Genomic DNA, 18,781 nt, shown 5'->3' on the forward strand with positions numbered 1-18,781 from the left:
AGCTGAGCGATCCACAGTAGACCACTTGTACTCTATTACGCAAGTTATTGAGAAAAAAACAGCCCTCAATAAAGAAGTTCACCTGGTGTACATAGACTTACAAAAAGCATATGACAGTGTACCCTTCAGTAAACTATGGTCAACTCTACAGCAAACCAACATTAAGCATGGTCTTATCAAAGCAGTCCAAAGTCTGTATAATGGAACGACTGCAAAAATTAAAACTGGATCAAGGATATCTGAGGGATTTAAGGTCACGAAAGGACTAAAGCAGTGTTGCTGTATTTCGCCTACCCTTTTCAAAATTTATCTGGAACAAGCACTCAAGCTGTGGAAAAGAAAATGTAATGGCATGGGAATCCCTCTTAACGACGAGACTACACTGTACACCTTATGTTTCGCTGATGACCAAATACTGATTGCTCAGTATCATGACGACTTGAGTTACATGACTCGGAAGCTAATAGAAGAATATATCAAATGGGGTCTCGAAGTCAACATTAAGAAAACTGAAACCATGTGCATTGTAGGGAAAAAGCCGTCCATTATATTAGACTATGAGGTAGAAATTAGACACTGATGAATACAAGTACCTGGGTATGAAGATAACTCAAGATGGAACACTCGAAGCTGCTATAAAAGACAGAAACATCCAGGGTAGAAAAGCCATATCCATGATGAACGGCATTCTGTGGGACCAAACAATATCTAAAGCGAACAAACAGCTCATATACAACACCATACTTAAAAGTGTAATCACATATGGCAGTGAAGTTTGGCCAATGAAACAAAGAACAGAGAAACTGTAACTAGCAACAGAAATGGACTTCTGGAGAAGAGCAGCAGGCAAATCAAGAAGAGATCGGATACCAAATGAGAGAATACGAGAAATGATGGAAGTCAAGCATACAATAGTTGATGACATAAAAACAAAACAGTTAATATGGTACGGCCATGTACAGAGAATGCCTGATGACAGGATTCCGAAACAGATTTTGACGTGGACACTACAAGGAAGAAGAAAAAGAGGAAGGCCGAGAAGAAGCTGGAGAGAGGGAATTGAAAAAGAACTAGAGGAAAGAGAAATCCCTCCAGGCCTATGGTTAAATAGAGAAGAATGGCGGTTAGAACTCGGAAGTCGTCGGAGAACGCTGTGAACCGATAGTAGTAGTAGTATTTTATATCTACATTGTAGAACCGGCCCTTTAGTGTAACCATTCGTATTTCACTTTAAGTAATTGTGATATGAAGGGAAACGATGTTTTTTATACGGACAACGTAGAAAAATGCTCTGATAATGTTAAATATACACATAAAGCGCAATTTGCAGATAAAATCCATGTCTGGTTCGCAACTTCTAACAAGGGTATATCCTGACATTTTGTGGGAAGAGTAAGGGGAGAAGCTTTGAATAATCAGAGCTATATTGATAACTGCCGTTCCAAATTGCTTCAGATTGTCCTCGGACATCATGCTAATAACAGTATCATGCTAGTGTTAAATAAATTTCTTTAATAAAAAAAAACTTTATCAATATTTTGTGCCAAAACTTTTAGGAAATAATATGTTATATTTGCTAAAAATACATGAAAACAGTTTAATGTATACCGAGTGTTGCGTATTTAATAATAGCCATGTATATTTATATCAAACAATAATCCACACCTTAATTGTGTAATATCGATGTTAAAAAGGGTATTCACCATAACCTTGGATTAAAAATTAGCATATTCATTACTGCTAATAATTGATCCATCGTAAAAATTCCTAGAAAATCTTGGATAATGATATTGACGGTATATAATAGCTCCTCTTATCTACAAATTTATTCCATGTAGCTATGAATATCTGAGACTGCAGATATTTATAAGTTCCATTGAATTAGTTGTCAGTATTATAAAATGTGTGCTTCAGTGTTGATAGTGTTGTCATTGTTCATTTTTGGTTCACTTATTGATGGATCTCAAGGTAAAGATAATTTCACTTATTTCAAAATTCGAGGTATAACGAAAATATGTATACTTTTTGTTGGTATGGTCATTAGCCACTCTGACAGTCTCAAAAATGTTTTCAAAGGGAATGAAAGCCAAACAATATTGCAACCACAGTTAAAAAATTTAAAATAATACCATGTGAGAAAGGATACACACGTGGACACTCGTGTCTTTTCTGGATTCATCAAGACATTATATTTAGACAAACTAGATTAACTAATGCATTGGACGTAAAAACAAGACAGGAGAAAAAAAAATTAAGATTAAAATTGATCTCTTTCTTCTTTAAGTGTTTTATTTTCTAAAATCATTTGCGATCAGTAGCATGATCTTTGCTTTTTCCGCAGCGGACCTAAATGCTGCCGTGGTGCTAACTATGATATCCCTATCGAAGAAGGTTGTAACTCATTTTTAGCGATTTTACAGGAGAGGCAAACAACAAAAACATGCATTTTTAATAATTTGTAGCGAAATGAATAAACTCTTTTACACTAATGCGATACGATATTTATAACATAATGAGGGATTAATTTGAGATGTATGTTTTGTAATTTTATTAACTATTAAAAATCTTGAGTTTGATTGAGATACAACCTGAAGACATGACTCTTCCTATAATAACTCGCTTCACAACCATTGTAAAATGGTTGTTATTGATTGAAAAATAACAATATTCTACCAAGTACTTTAGGGTCACAAACTTTTTATTGTTTATAGTAACGGTGATATATTTCGGGAATGACATTTGACTTATAAATGCAGTTTAAATCTTTATATTTGTCATTAGATATAGCACGAGATATAGCACCCGTGTCCGTCCCAGCTTGCGTGGAGGAGAAGTTCTGAATTTCTCTTCTGTACTTCGCGGAAGACGGACGGGCGGGGGAGTCCTCAACCCCGAAACGGCGCGTCCCACTAGTTAATAGGGAAATGTCCTACAGATATGTAGGATAGGTGTGAATAAGAATTTACCAAATAAGCACCAGTGAATCAACTGAGGACATGGCATAGGGCAACAGCTATGACATTACTTTATTAAGACTATAGCGGAATTATTTCTACTGTTGGCTTAATGACAGATACTCACGGACGGATATCACATAATGATTCAACTGGCCGTAATACTGCGATCAGGCAGGCAAGAGGAAACCATTTGATTATATTACCGTGACTACACCATCATGAATGTATCAAATCAGTTAGATATGCTTAGCGATCCGATTAGCGATCGGGACTCAGTTGGTTCCGGGCCAACCAGTGTCAAATGGGCTACCGGGCATATGTTTGTGAGCAACCAGGCAACACATGCAAAATTGGCACTTGGAAGAAAATTAGATTTTTAGTTAAGAAAAGCAATGGAAATAGTAACCTGGAATGTTCGAGGATTATTGCAACCAGGCAAAATGCATATACTACAACGAGAAATCGAAAGAGAGGATATAGAAATATGCGGACTTTGGCCTCAGACCCATTATATAGGACAAGGACACTTCCGAATGGCAGATCATGTTGTATACATATCGGGAGCAAATAACACAGGAAGATATGGTGTTGCAATTATGGTGACTAAAAAAGTTTCACAATACGTGTATGATTACCAACCGATAAATGATAGACTTATAAAAATAACCTTACTAGCATCACCAAACAAAATGCACATTCTTCAAGTCTACATGCCAACATCAGATGCGTTAGACAATAAAGTGAAAGACATATACTTCGGTATTAAAGACACAATAAGAAATATTTCATCTAAAAAACCACTCATAATCATGGGCGATTTTAACGATGAAGTAGGAGAAACAAGAAATGATAACATCCAAAATGTAAAAAAACTATGTGTTAGGTTAGGTATATAGAAACAGCCGAGGCGAACATTTAATAGATTTTGCAACCGAAAACAGTTTGACCATTGTAAACACAATGTTCACACATCATGCCCATCGTTTATTGACGTGGACCAGCCCAAATGGAGAATACAAGAACCAAATCGACTAAATATTGATTAGAAACAGATAGAAGACATGTTTATTAAACATAAAAACTAGACCAAGAGCTAAATGTGGATTCGATCATAACTTGTTATGGACTTGCTTCAAGATGTAGATAAAAAAAAACAATGCCGCACCAAAATCAAAACAGGCTGGAGATTTCAAATCCGAAAACATTTAGAGATGCATTAAAGGAAACTAGTCTGTTAAACACACAAGACAACACAGGAGAAATGTAGAAAGATTTTAGAAATGCCATAGAAATCTCTGTAGAAAGAACCAGAACCGAAAAAGTGATCATCAAGAGAAAACACTGGATGATAGAGAGAACGCTGCAACTTCTCGAAGAGCGAAGGAGAATCAAATCTCCCATATTATATCAAAATGGCAGCAACAAAAACGAATTAACAAGGTTAAATAGAGAAATGAAAAGAGCATATAGGGATGATAAAAATAAACATAAATAAAGAATGCGAAGAACTAGAGAGACATGCAAAGCGGTATAAATCCCATAAGCTATATAACAAAATCCGATATCTATACAGGGAATTTAAACCAATCACACAAACAATAATGGATCAAAACCAACATGTTATAAATGACGAGAAAGGGATTGCGGGGATATGTAGAAAATATTGTCATAGTCTATATGCAGATGATCCCCAGAATGCAACATAGAAGATAGAACCAAACATTCTAAAGTCAGAGGTAAAAAAAGCAATCAAAAAGTTAAAAAATAGAAAATCTCCTGGCGCAGACCAGATCACCGCAGAAGTTTTAAAAGAGACTGGAGATATTGGAGTAAATGTTATGCACATGATCGGCAAAAAAATTTGGGAAACCGTAGAGTGGCCCAACAACTGGACAACATCCATTTTCATCCCTATATTCAAAAAAGGAACTCCGCTAGATTGCAGGAACTACAGAACGGTAACCCTAATATCCCATGCAAGCAAGGTTCTACTTCATGTAATATATAAAAGACTAAAAGCTTTTCTATTGCCTCAGATATCAGAAGAACAAGTGGGATTTGTTCCAGGAAAAGGCACAAGAGAACACATCCTCAATGTCAGACATCTAATCGAAAAAACTCGTAAATTCAATACTCCTATATTCATGTGCTTTGTGGATTACACAAAGGCCTTCGATAAAGTCAAATGGCAGCAGCTATGGTCCATACTAGTGGAAATGGAAACACCCCATCACTTAATTCAACTGATTGCAAGTCTTTATGAAAATAATAAGTGTACAGTAAAAATAAACAACACCCATTCCAATCAATTCAGAATAGAGGTAGGTGTCACACAGGGATGCATAATCTCGCTAACTCCGTTTAATATCTACAGCGAACACATTATGCGAAAAGTACTAGACGGATGGAAGGGTGGAATATCAGTAGAAGGTCAAAAAATCAGTTACTTGAGATATGCCGAGGACACCTTTATAATCGCGGCAAATCAAGAAGAAATGGAAGACATAATGAGGTGTCTGGAGGAGAAAAGTAAAACATATAGACTAAAGCTAAATAGAAGTAAGACAAAGATCATGATAGTAGACAGAGCTCGGAATAATCTTCAACACATTAAAGAAATTGGGGCTTTGAAGCAGTAAATAATTTCATATACCTGAGGTCCCTAATAACAAATGACGGAGGGTGTGACAGAGAGATACGTAGAAGGTTGACTATTGCTAGAACAGCTATGATGAAACTGGTAACAATTTGGAAAAATTCTAGCATAACAATACACACAAAACTAAGGCTCGTAAGGGCACTCATTGTTCCCATAGCCACATATGCATCCGAAACGTGGACCTTAAAATAAGCGAATAAAAATAAACTAGACACTTTTGAAATGTGGGTATACCCCATGTTAAAAATATCCTGGATTGATCATCGCACTAACGTATCGATATTAGAACAACTTAAAGTAAAGGATATATTGCTTAAACAAATACAACAGAGATATTTGCAGTATTTTGGACAGATTGCTTGAAGAACAGGTACGATGGAAAAACTGATAGTTGAGGGTAGAGATGAAGGACAGAGACCTAGGGGAAGATCTCCAAGCCGTTGGGTATATCAAACAAAAATATTAACCCAGAACAATTAGCCCAGAGCAGCAAAGAATAGAAGGAAATCATGAAAAAACTGTAAAGGCCTGATGGTGTCACCACCTAATCAATAATCCTAAAAGGGATTAGGACTGAGGAGGAGGATAGCACGAGAATAGGAATAAACGACATTTATATCTGTCATAGTGATACACTCATTCTAATCTTTTTTTTTACTTCCTAGCTGAAGAACTTTGAGTTACAGGCATTTGTTCTAAATTAAAGAAGTAATTATTAATTACTTACCAGGTTTAGCGTCTAATTCACTATTTTTCAAAGCTAATTCTCATATACGTATATGACGATTAATTTTGAAAATAAATCTGAATATTGAAGCACTTTTATAGTCAAATATATTAACTAAACTAAATTATATATAAGTAACATTCCGAAAGGGATTAGGACTGAGATGGAGGATAGTACGAGCATTAGAATAAACGGCAGGTATATCTGTCATAGTGATACGCTCATTCTTATCTTTTTATTTACTTCCTAGCTGAAGAACGTTGAGTTACAGGCATTTGTTCCAAATTAACGAAGTAATTATTTTCGGGAAGAACGTCATAATTTACATGAATTATTTTCGCATTTTCATTGCGTATCTGTAAATATTTCACTTCATGACCATTTTACTTTATTACTTTTAATATCAACTCCAAAATTAATATGGGTGTCTTTCCTTTTGTTTAATCGAAGCTCTTTTATAAATATCACATGTTGCACATAAATCTTGGTGTGGCATTAAACTGGTATCTGAGCAATATGAGTCTTAGACTTTGTTTAATAACCTCAGGTACTTTGTTTGGGCGGTTTATATGAAGACCTCGTTGATCGGCTAGTAAAACACAATCAGTTACTTCCATATTAATTTCTTTATAAATACTGTTAACCCACTTATCTCTATTATCTGGAGTATCGAAAAAAAATTTCTTACATACCTGAATCTTTTCACCGTTTATCGTAAATGAATATTTATATGACTATCTGTACTTGATGATCATGATTCCCAAAAGCCCAAAATTGTGAAAACATCTGGGTTCTCATTTCTAAAGACAACCTTTGTATACAGTTTTTGGAACAGTTCTTTGTACACTCTGGTTTCATTTGCCTTTCTCAGATTTGTTGCCATCGTTGATTTGCGAATGCCAATCTTAATTTTATTTTTCCTTTTATTCAAGTTGAATTTCCAATTATTGGTATTGCATGTCCTCTTACGACCAGAAGTGCATTTTTCCGGCATATCTTATTTTTTTTAATGCGAATTTTGTTCTATATTCGTAGCACTATATTTGTATATTTAGGTTTATTTTTGGTTCAACTTCATCTATTTCTTGTAGATTCTTTTCTTTTGGTCCAGTCAAATAGCTATTTTCTATAACAAACTATTTGTATATCTACCTCAAGACGACATAACAACATATCTCGTGCTATTCGTACTATCCTATCCTCTGCCATTCTGCTAATGTGTTCGTTCCACTCTTGTTTCCGTTGTATTCTATATTATATACTCTTCTCTCCCTATCCAACAGACTTTTCCCTGATATTCGTCAAAGTATTTTCATCTCTGTTGTTTCTAGTAGTCGTCTAATTTTAGATGTGTTGGGTCTTGTCTCCGCCGTGTATGTTAATATAGGTCTAATTGCTGCTTTATAGATTCTTGTTTTTGTATTGTGTTTTAGGTGTTTGTTCTTCCAGATTGTGTAAATAAAGATCACGCCGCTTAACTTGCCTTTAAGCTTTGTTGTGGTACTTCTTCTTCAACATATTCGTAACTATATAGTTATATCTATTACCAGATATCTGAACCTTGATTCCTACTTTATTATTTTCCCATAAATTTTGGATTTTACATCGTAGTGGGTATTTAGATTTTGTCATACATTTGGTTTTTTCTGCTGATTTTATCATATTATTTTATTTCTTAGCTGTTGTATTGAAGATGTGTGTTAATATTTGGGGCTCGTCTTCTGTCTCGGCGATTAATACGGCGTCGTCTGCATAACATAATACTTGGATTTCTTTGTTCCCCATTCTGTAACCATGACATTTACGTACTGGTTGTATTATTTCGTCCATTATTATATTAAAGATAAGTGGGCTTAACGAGTCACCCTCTCTGACTCCGCTTTGTGTTGGTATACACTGTGTTAGTTTTCCATTTATGTTTGCCTGTATTGGATCATGGAAGTAGATGTTTTCGATGGTTTGTATAATGTTGATTGGTATGTTTCTTTTATACAGTAGGTGTAAGACGTCTTCGACTTGGATGACGATTTCGATGGCCTTCTCTGTGATTTTTCTTAGTACAAATACGGCGTCTACGCAGGATCTTCCGGATCTGAATCCTTGTTGTTAGGTATCTGATCAAGTTGTTAGTTTAATGATTTTGTTGGTTAGGACTTTTGTGGTAAGCTTAAGTGCGGTGTTCAGTAGAATTTCTGGTTCTGGTGACTTTCTATTTTTGAGTGAATTTTTTTGGGATCTCTACTTTCTGAAAACTTCATACATCGTACATATCTCTTATGAAGTCGTTCCGCAGTGAATCTACAATGAATTTTTCCTGGGTGATTTCCTATAGAAAATGTTTTGGTGTTATTTTCAGTTCGTGAAAAGCACAGAGAGTAGCCATAAGTTCTCCATTTGCGTTGACATGGTTTTGATTAAATATTTGTTTTACTCCTGGAACTATTTCATTTCCGATTCGTGCATTAAAGTCACCCATAAGAATTAAGAGTTCTTCATGAGGTATTGCATCCAGGATGGTTTGCAATTATTCGTAGAATGCCTCTGGGCTATAGATAGATATGACATTTAATTTTTGGTAGTCCAATGTAATGTTCATATGTATTATTCTTTTGGAGATATAACGGCAGTTATTTATATTGTCTTTAACACTAGAAAGTCGGGCTTAGCATACCTACCTAGAAAGCCCGAAGGGATCATTTTGGCCCCAAGTTCCTAAGTCAATAAAAACCAAGTTTAGAATTAACTATTTATTTGGGAATAAACAACAAATAAAAATAAACAATTTTAAGAAATTATATAAACTCTTAACGATAGAATTTGATTTAATTTTTTAGTTTCATTTTAAACATTTAAAACACCATACAGTTTGCAGTTTTTGGCATTTGCCACACATTGCCTTGTTACAGCCGTGGCACTCATTGGAAGTATAATTTCCTTTACAAAACATTTTTAACATTTTTTTCTTTTTTGGCTAGTAACAGTTCTGGTGGTTGGTAAATCCGGTGGTGCTGGGTATAGTACCAGATTTCGGAAGGTAAGGTATGGAGCCCGTAATTCTTCACACAGCTGAAGAATAAACTTACGACGACTGATTTTACTTCCAGTAACTTCTTTATAAATAATCCATGCATTTATTGCTCCTAAGTCAAGAATGTTATAAAACACGTGCATTGGCCATCGTCTTGAAGCAACTTTTGTAGTCTAAAGACGCGCCATTTGGTCCACTACATCAACCCCGTATTTTGTTTTTTTATAAAAACTTACTGTTTGAGGAAGTTTTTTTCCATCGACAGCAACATCCACTGATTGATGTAATGAGCTCAACAAAATCACATTTTTGTGACTCTTTCCTTGGTATGCAGTAAGTGTTATCTTTTCGTCGCTCTGGAATATATGGGTTACATATAATTCTCCATTTTTACTCTTTACGCTTAGAGGAACTTCCTTTCTGTTGCGATTCAAAGTACCCACAAGACTTGTTGATTTTTTTTGCAATTCCTTGGCCAATTTTAACGATGTAAAGTAGTTATCTGTCGTAACATTTTTGCCCTTTCCCAGTTGATTTTCCATTAACCGCCAAACAACATGTTCACCAACACTTGTATCTTTCTTGCGTAGATGATCAGTGCCAGTATAAGGGTAACTATTTACAATATATTTTGATTCCACGCATGTCAAAAGCCAAAATTTTATGACAAACTTATCCGGCTTATTTGATATGTACTGTGTGAACGGGCACCTGGCTTTAGAAGGCAGTAGTTGTTCGTCCACAGTAAGGTTTATTCCCGGTTTGTAACATGCACCACTATTTTCTATAAATCCATTCTAAACCGCAGAGGCTAGAGCAAATTTGTCGGTTTTCAATCGTTCAGATCTCGTTTGCTTTATGTCAAATCTGAGATATTGTATAATATCCTTGAATCTGTCTCGTGGCATAGTTTGCTCAAAAAACTGAGGACCCCATACTGTTGACCACAAGCTGTTGGTTGGGAAATTTTTGGCGCCGTAGACTCCTCTTGCGTACATAATAGCAAGGGCAGCCTCCAGTTCTTCCAAAGTTATAGTCCATGTGTCATTTTCCAAACATCGATGTGCTTCTGCAATAGTGCATTCTTTTATATGACGTAATATGCTGTCGTTGATTATTAGATGCCAAGCACTTACCACACAATTGTTCCTCACGTTCCTTTTTGCATACGACGTAGGACCTGATTCCTCTCGATAAATGTTGTGCTGAGCGCGGCGTCCTGTAATGAGCAAACATTCAATGAATATGAAGATACTAAAAAGCATAATCTTACCAGGTACTGATCCAGAATCAATAACTTTCCACGTTGTTCCGTCTTTCGATTGTTCGGTGTCTCCGATTGAAATAGTTTTTCCTTGTTGACCTCTTTTTCTCTTGTGACTTGGCTTATATGAACTTGGATTCACGATAAAATTAGCTGACTCGTGCTGTTGAGTTGTAGAAGCAGTATTTACATAAATTGGTGAGTCTTGTACAATAAAACTTTCTAACTGCTCTGAAGCATTAGAGTCACTTAAATCATTATTTTGTGGTGGTACGTATTGTTCATCGTCTGACTCATTATTTTCTGCAAATTCAGATTCACCTCCCGAAACATCTTCTTGTATTTTTCGTATTTCTTCAAGAAGTTCAAGCTCTGATAGTCCACGACGAGACATCTTTACAGTCGTCTTGAATTTTCACAATTGAACGAATGTTTCAATATTCTAGAAACGAGAGTCAGCAGAACCTAATAAACCGCTCAATAAACAAAATACTTTCAAGGAACAAACAGTATGTAACAAAATACCTTCTAGGAATAAACGTACATAAACATAATTTTATCTATCCGACAGAAAGTTAAAAGAAATCGTCAAATTTCCGAGAAAACGATAATAATTAATACAGGGCCAGTTTGGCCCCTTCAGACTTCTATGGTATGTTTGTTAGAAAATCCATTTAATAAATTTAGTAAACAATATTTTTTTGCGTTAAATAAGACTTTGTATCAAAATATTAAAAGTCATAAAATATGAAATTATTATTGTGTCAAATAAAAGAACTACAATAACTTCAAATCGCAACAGGGGCCAAATTGGCCCCTCCGACTTTCTAGTGTTAAAATTTTTATGGACAAGTATACCTACGCCTGCTCGTGCTCGTTCTTTTTTCTTCACTCCACTGTATGCTAGCAAATATTGGTTATAGTCTCTTTGGCCTTTACCTTTCTTCTTGGTTTCTTGAACTGCACAAATAACTATGTTTTTATTTATCAGTTCTTCTATTATCTCTCGGTCTTTGTTTTTAAAAGGAGTAATGTTTCATTTTGCTAATCTAATTATGAGCTTATTTTTCAGTCTCGTTTTTCTTTTCTTTGCGTAGTTCGTCATCTTAGGTTCTGTCTGGTTCCGAGGCTTTTTTGATCTCTGTTTTCTTTTACAATGTAATTCAAGAATTACTACTTGATTACAGAAATTATCTGAGAATGTCTAAAAAATCATAAAATAAATTGAGGTCTTAAGTGACACCAATTTAACAACTACAATCTGACACCTGGCCAAAGCTAAAACCCAAAGAAATTTCAACTATTCTATTTTAAATCCGTAAAATAGTTTCGAAACACAATTAAGATTTCTGCCTTAATCTGAGCCTTCTAAAAATTGCAATGCAAAGCAGACGTGGATAAAGATGTTAATAGAGACATGGGGAATTTAAAATTTGCATTCCACGACATGTCTCCTCAACTAAGCAGAAATCATTAGCGAATTGGTTTCTTGTACTCATTTTATTCTATTTTAAAATCTAGGCAAACTTTGGAAAGGATTATTTCAGAGCCATACAAAGCTATTTATACTGCTTTCAAAACTCTGTTCTACAAGTCACTGAAAAATAGGACAATTGTGGTATTGCAATGGTACACTGAAGAGCTTTGCCTACGAGCACTACAACCTCGGTTTTACTCGCCTGTCGATTATGGCCGTAAAAATTACTACAGCCTTATTAGTATATATTTAAGTAAGATAGCTTTTTCTTCTGTCTGTTTTTAAAACTTGTATGTGTACTTTATCTGGTTCTGGTGTCTCTTAGGGAAAAAGAACAGCTGCTTTTACTTATTCTACTAATTCTCGCTTTTTTTTTAGGTAGTGTAGAATGGAAAAATTATTCTAAAATAGAAATATATGAAAATGCCATACAGATCGACGCTCTGCCCTTCAATGAGTCTATATATGTCGGCCAAGTACATGTCTCGGATAATATTAGCGAGGCTCACCTTCCAGCTAATATAATTATAGGAGAAAACTACACCAGAGTGACTTTAAACAAGAAACTGCTTTTTATTTTTGAAGATATAAAAGTATGTATAAGTATGACATACAAAGGATCTTTTAATATAACATTTTTTTGCTAAACGTTAAGTTAATATTTTTTTAGTTATACTTACTTACTTACTTACTCCGTGGCGTTACAACCCTTCGTAGGTTTTAGCCGACTCGACAACATGCCTCCACTGTTTTCTGTCTTGAGCAACTTCCATCCAATTCTCCACGCCCATAGTGCTTAGGTCTCCTGCTATATTATCTTGCCACTGGAGATGAGGGCGTCCACGTGGTCTTCTTCCAGTTGGGACTTCCTCCCACACCAGTCTTACTGTTTGTTCGTCAGAATATCTTCTGAGGTGTCCTGCTCATTGGAGTCTTCTGGACTTTATTTCTTTTATTATGTTGGCGTCTGGGTAAAGTTCTTCAAGCTCTTTGTTGGTTCTTATCCTATATTGTCCTAATGCTTCATCCAGCACAGGGCCAAAGATCTTCCATAGGATTTTTCTTTCCCAAACACATAGTCTCTCTTCGTTTGCCTTTGTTATCGTCCACGTTTCGCTTCCATACATCACAACGGGTCGTATGATTGTTTTATAGACCTGTATCTTCGTACATCTTGTTAGTTGTTTTAATTTTATCAGGTTTTGGAGGGCAAAAAGACATCTGTTGCCGGCCTGGATCCTGTTGTTTATTTCCTGTGATCCATTATTGTCTTCAGTTATTGTTTTTCCAAGATACTTGAATTCTCTAACGCGCTCAAAGTTAAACTAATCGATGGTGATGTTCTGACCGATTCTGTCTCTGCTTTGGTTATTGCGGCTCATATACATATATTATTTCGTCTTGTTTTCGTTGATTTTGAGCCCCATCTTCTCTGCTTTCTTCTCGAGCCTCACAAAAGTCTCCTTCATCCTTAATCGTGTGTTTCTTATTAGATTGATATCGTCTACAAATGTCAGTAGTAAGTTTGGTCCTTCTCGATGAAATACTGTATTCGATTTTACGATTCTTGCACTTCTGATTATGTGTTCCAGAGCTAAGCTGAAGAGTTGTGGCGAAAGTGCATCTCCCTGTTTTATTTCAAATGTGTCCTACTGTGTATTACTTCTTCATATGTCGGGTATTGGTCTTCTATTTCAGCTGTATGTACCTCTATGTTTGATGTATTTCTTCTATATTGGTCGTTAAATAGTTGATAGAAGTATTCTTTTCAGGTTTTTAGGATTTCCTTGTTATCAGTGATAAGCTGCCCGCTGTCGTTTTGAAGGAAGTTTCCTGTTCTTGCTTGGTACCCGGTCTTGATATCTGAAACTCCTTTGAAGAACTGTCTTGCTTGTTTGTTCTTTCTTATTTTCTTCTATATCTCTGATTATTTGTTCCTGATACTCCCTCTTCTTCCATTTCATTAGTTTTCTTGTGTCCTAAAGGGGTTCCTTTATATACCTTTTATAACCTGATTTTTTTAGCTTTTCTTTCCTTTACTGGCCCAAAATTACAAACCAAAATTAAAATGCGTACAAAGCCCTTTGGAAAAATGAAGGGAAGTTAGATACCGGAACAGGAAATAAATTAATAAAACCATAGAATAAAAAAAAAAGACTAACCAAAACCACCAAAGAAGCAAGAAGAACATAACTAGTTAATAGATGTATACATTAAAAACAGAGTCTTTGACAAATATCATCTAATACCTATGCAAACATGTCTGGGACAATGAGCACAGAGTACAATGTAAAGATGCATCAATAATTATAAAAAAAACTACTACTACTAAGGATTTCCACAGTTTTCACTGTCTTCCTTCACTCAACCGTTTTCTTCAATATTCCCTGTCATTCCAGTCTCCATCTCGCAGGGTTTTTTTCTCCATAGCCTCGTCGATTTCATCTCTGAATGACCTTCGGGGTCTTCCTCTCTTTCTTCTTCCAATCGGGCTCCATTCTGTGATTTTGTTTATCCAGCATCCTCTGTCCGCTCTTCTGACGTGGCCGTACCAGGATATTCTCTTCTCCTCTATATAGTCGATTATGTCTGATTGCACTCCCATCCTCCGCTTAATCTCTGCGTTTTCAATTCTGTCTCTTTTTGTAAGTCTACAGCTTCTTCTCAGGAACTCCATTTCTACTGCTCTTATTCTACCTCTATTTCTCTTGTTTATTGTCCAGTTTTCGGACCCATATGTCAGGATACTTCTTGTCAGGGTGTTATATATTCTCTTTTTTGTCTTTATCGTAATGTTCTTATCCCACAACACTGAGTTTAGTTGTCTTATACAGTTTCTTGTTAGTCTCAGTCTGTTGTTTATATCTTCTTCTGTTGTTCCCTTGTTCGATATTATGGTTCCTAAATACTTGAATTTATCTGTTCCATTTATTTGTCTTCCCTCGTCTATCTCTAGGTTTCTCATATCCTTGTTTTCTGTTGTTAGGTATTCGGTTTTCTCTAAGTTTATTTCCATTCCGTTGTTTTTATATTCTTCTTCTAGTTTTCTGAGCATAAAGCTGAGATCTTCTTCATCTTGTGCGATGACTACTTGATCGTCGGCAAAACTTAAGGTGTATAGGTATTCGTCTCTTACTGGTATGCCCATTCCTTCGCACTTTCTCCTCCATGGTTTGAGTGTCTTTTCCAAGAATATTTTAAACAGAGTAGGGGACGTAGCACAGCCTTGTAGAAGTCCTTTTGTCGTCTTAAATGGATTGTAGGCTTTATTTCCACATTTAATAGCTACTTTGTTTTCTTTGTATAGTGCTTTAACTGCTTTTATTAGTGTTTGTCGGATTCCGAGATCATTCATTGCTTCCCATAATTTGACTCTGGGTATTGAGTCATATGCTTTCTTTAGATCAACAAAGGCCAGATGGACCGGTCTACCTTTTGCCATTTTCTTCTCTATCAGTTGTTCTAATGTGTACGTATGATCTAGGCATGATTTTCCTACTGTGAACCCTGCTTGGTCTTCTCCAATTTTTCCTATTATTTCAGTTTCTAGTTTTTCTTTAATAATTTTCCCGTAAAGTCTACCTACCGACGATATTATACTAATTCCTCTATAGTTTTCACATTTTTTCCTGTTTCCTTTCTTATGTATGGATGTGATGTATGCTTGTGTCCATTCCGCAGGTATTTCTTCTCCATTTAGTCCTCTTTCGAACATTCTATGTAGCATGCGGAATAACTTTTCTGTTCCGTTTTTAATTAGTTCGTTTGGTATTCCTCCGGGTCCTTTGGCTTTTTTGTTCTTCAATGTCTTGATTGCTCTCTTAACTTCTGCCAGGCTTATTTCTATCTGGTCGTATGCCCCATTTCCTGCATGTTCTATATTCTCTTCCTGAAATTGGGGACGGTTTTCTGTAAGTAGTTCTACATAGTATTCTTGCCACTCGTTTTCACTAATTTTGCCGATCTGGGTTTTCTCTGTTTTATTTCGTTGAAGTGCTTTTAATATTCGCCATGATTCTGAATTTCTCGTTCCTCCGATATGTCGTTCTATCTCTGTGCATGCTTGTTCCCATCGTTCGTTCTTTTCATTTGTTACTCTTTTCTTTACCTCTCTGTTTTTCGCTCTATATAGGTCTAAGTCTTCCTGTTTTTTGGTGTTTAGGTATTTTATGTGTAGTTTTTTCTTTTCTTTTATGCATTTCAATGTGTCTTCCCTTAATTTGATATTCTGATGGGTGTTCCTTTGGTCGTCTTCTCCAAGAGCTTCTAAAGCTTCAATTATAAAAAAAACATACCTAAAAAAGAGAAAAATCAGAGAAGCAGCCCTCATTCTACTCAATGAAGAAACATGTGTCTACTTAAAATCCCTTAACAGAATGCAACAGGCTTTGGTTGCCAATACTAATAGAAGAAGTTAAAGACAAGAATATACAAACAACACCGGATTAAGAAAGTCGAAGACATATCGTCTACAATTATACACAATATATATGCAACAAACAATACACAAACATGAACACATTTAAACAAAAGCATAATGTACATACAAATCACTTTCAGCTAAAAGAATGGCTGTTGTGGACAAGATCGTGGCCAAGTAAGTCAACCATCAAATTTGAAAAGATATAACCTCCAATAACTTTTGTCTGTTATACTCTTTTCACACAATGATTAAATAATCTTCTTAGAAAATGACTTCCAGAGTAGAAATCGAAAGACTAATATTTTAAATATTATTTAAAAATGTAATTTTCATTAGAATTAATTGTGGCTTATTCTTATTTAAGCACATTTTACTTAAAAATAGCACAAGAAAGCAGTTTTAGAACTTTATAAAAAATACTTTTTTAAATACTAATGATGATTTTCGTTTTAGATCTTGGTCAGCAACAACAAGGAAAAATTTGGCTGGAAAGGAACCAACAAGGACAACTTCTACAAACACTTTGATCAAAACGAGTATGTCCCGTTTCAAGTGGGATGGGAGTATAATTCGGTAGAAAAGTTTAATGCTTCTATATATCTAGGAAAAGCACTGATCCCTGCGTTGGGTGGCCATTTTATAGGAAAAGTGTATAAGGGACATCCGGACGAAAACCGAAATGGTAGATTGTGGATTGACTTTCCAGCTGATGAATATCCGTATTGGTTAAATAAAGGAAATTTTGAACTTGCTGTTTTGTATAAATAAATTTTTAAACTAATTTATTATATTAGTAATATAGATATTTGTAAAAATACATTGCTCAATTATTATTTTTTATTTACATTTAATAACTGTCCACTATAGTAAACATATAAGTACTGTCTTTAGTTTTGTTTTATTCTATTAGCTTTTACATTGCAAATTGAAAGGAAATCCTTTGGTTTAGAGAAGAAACGGATGCAACAAATAAAACAGAAATAAAATCACTAGGATGGTGGAGGATGGTTAGAGGAAAACGAATAGAGCTGCTTAAGGTAAATATGTCATAACAAAAACAGTAATTCACAAAAAAAATTTCTATCTCATCGAACTTTTAATGTACGAGTTTACGGTACTTTATTTAAAAAAAAATTGAAAAAAAACTGAATTCCCGAAGGATCGAATTTAAGTGTCGACCTATTTCTTATTGCAATAAATAATATGATCCCCACTTGTGACCTACCAATAAAAGCTAGACACTTTATTGATGATTTAGTCATTTTTTTGATAAGAGGATAAATAATAAAACTCTCCAGGCCTACATACAGAAAGTATTATGGAATCTCGAATCATGGAAAAATTCCGCTGGTCCTCAATTATTAACCATAAAATCAAGTGCTATGTTATTTAAAAAGAAAAGAAGTTATATCGCTCCAGAATTAAAGTTATTTAATAAAGAAATAAAATATGTTGAGAAAATTTGACAAAAGATTATCTTGGAATCACCACACTTGTCAATCTGCACTTAACATTATAAAAACTTTAAAAAAATTACACACAACACGTGGAGAGCAGATAGTAGTAAAACTCTGACTATTATGTACAAGTCATTGATCAGGTCTAAACTCGATTACGCTTTTATTATTTACGATTCATCAAAACCCTATTTGATAAAACATTTCGATGGAATAGAAAATAGTGCTCTGCGAACCATACTAGCTGCCTTTTACACTAGCCCTACTGAAAGTTTACACAGTGAAGCTGTAGAAGTACTAGTAGAATTTCGAAGAAGAAGTTTTACTAACATACAATAATACAGGCAAATCCTATGAATCCTGTTAACCAATTCGTAAATTTAGACCGTTTTAGAAATATTTTTACAACACATACTAGACTTGACTTATGATAGGGTAAATAGATACCTCAAAGAATTTAAAATCAAATTTCCAGATACCTATTGTTTATCAAATGTCAACACGATTCTTTCTTGGTTTGTTTCTGTCTTAACTATCAATACCAAACGCACCATTATATCAGTATGTCTTCCAAGAAATTTTACAGTCATACAGAAATAAACGGCATTTTATAATTGAGCAGGTAAATTGTTTTGCAGACATAATGAAATTAAAGCGAGTGTTCCACAATGCAGTCTGTTGGGTTCGGTCCTATACCTACTACACATGTGTAATATATGTGTACTGTATGACAACATAGTTGCCACCTTTTCTGATACCTCAGCTATCTAAGTAGAAGGGACGACTAGT

General features: G+C 35.0%; 1 protein-coding gene across 1 annotated transcript; it reads left to right on the forward strand.

The window, feature by feature from the left end:
* The first annotated feature begins 1,820 nt into the window (after positions 1-1,820).
* LOC140447479 (uncharacterized) lies at positions 1,821-17,419 on the forward strand. Its single transcript, XM_072540148.1, has 3 exons — positions 1,821-1,968; positions 12,491-12,705; positions 16,989-17,419. The coding sequence occupies exons 1-3, from the start codon at positions 1,902-1,904 to the stop codon at positions 17,301-17,303; spliced, it is 597 nt and encodes a 198-aa protein (XP_072396249.1). The 5' UTR covers positions 1,821-1,901; the 3' UTR covers positions 17,304-17,419.
* The last annotated feature ends 1,362 nt before the right edge of the window (positions 17,420-18,781 follow it).

Source organism: Diabrotica undecimpunctata, chromosome 8 (assembly GCF_040954645.1).
Source record: "Diabrotica undecimpunctata isolate CICGRU chromosome 8, icDiaUnde3, whole genome shotgun sequence".
Lineage (NCBI taxonomy): Eukaryota > Metazoa > Arthropoda > Insecta > Coleoptera > Chrysomelidae > Diabrotica > Diabrotica undecimpunctata.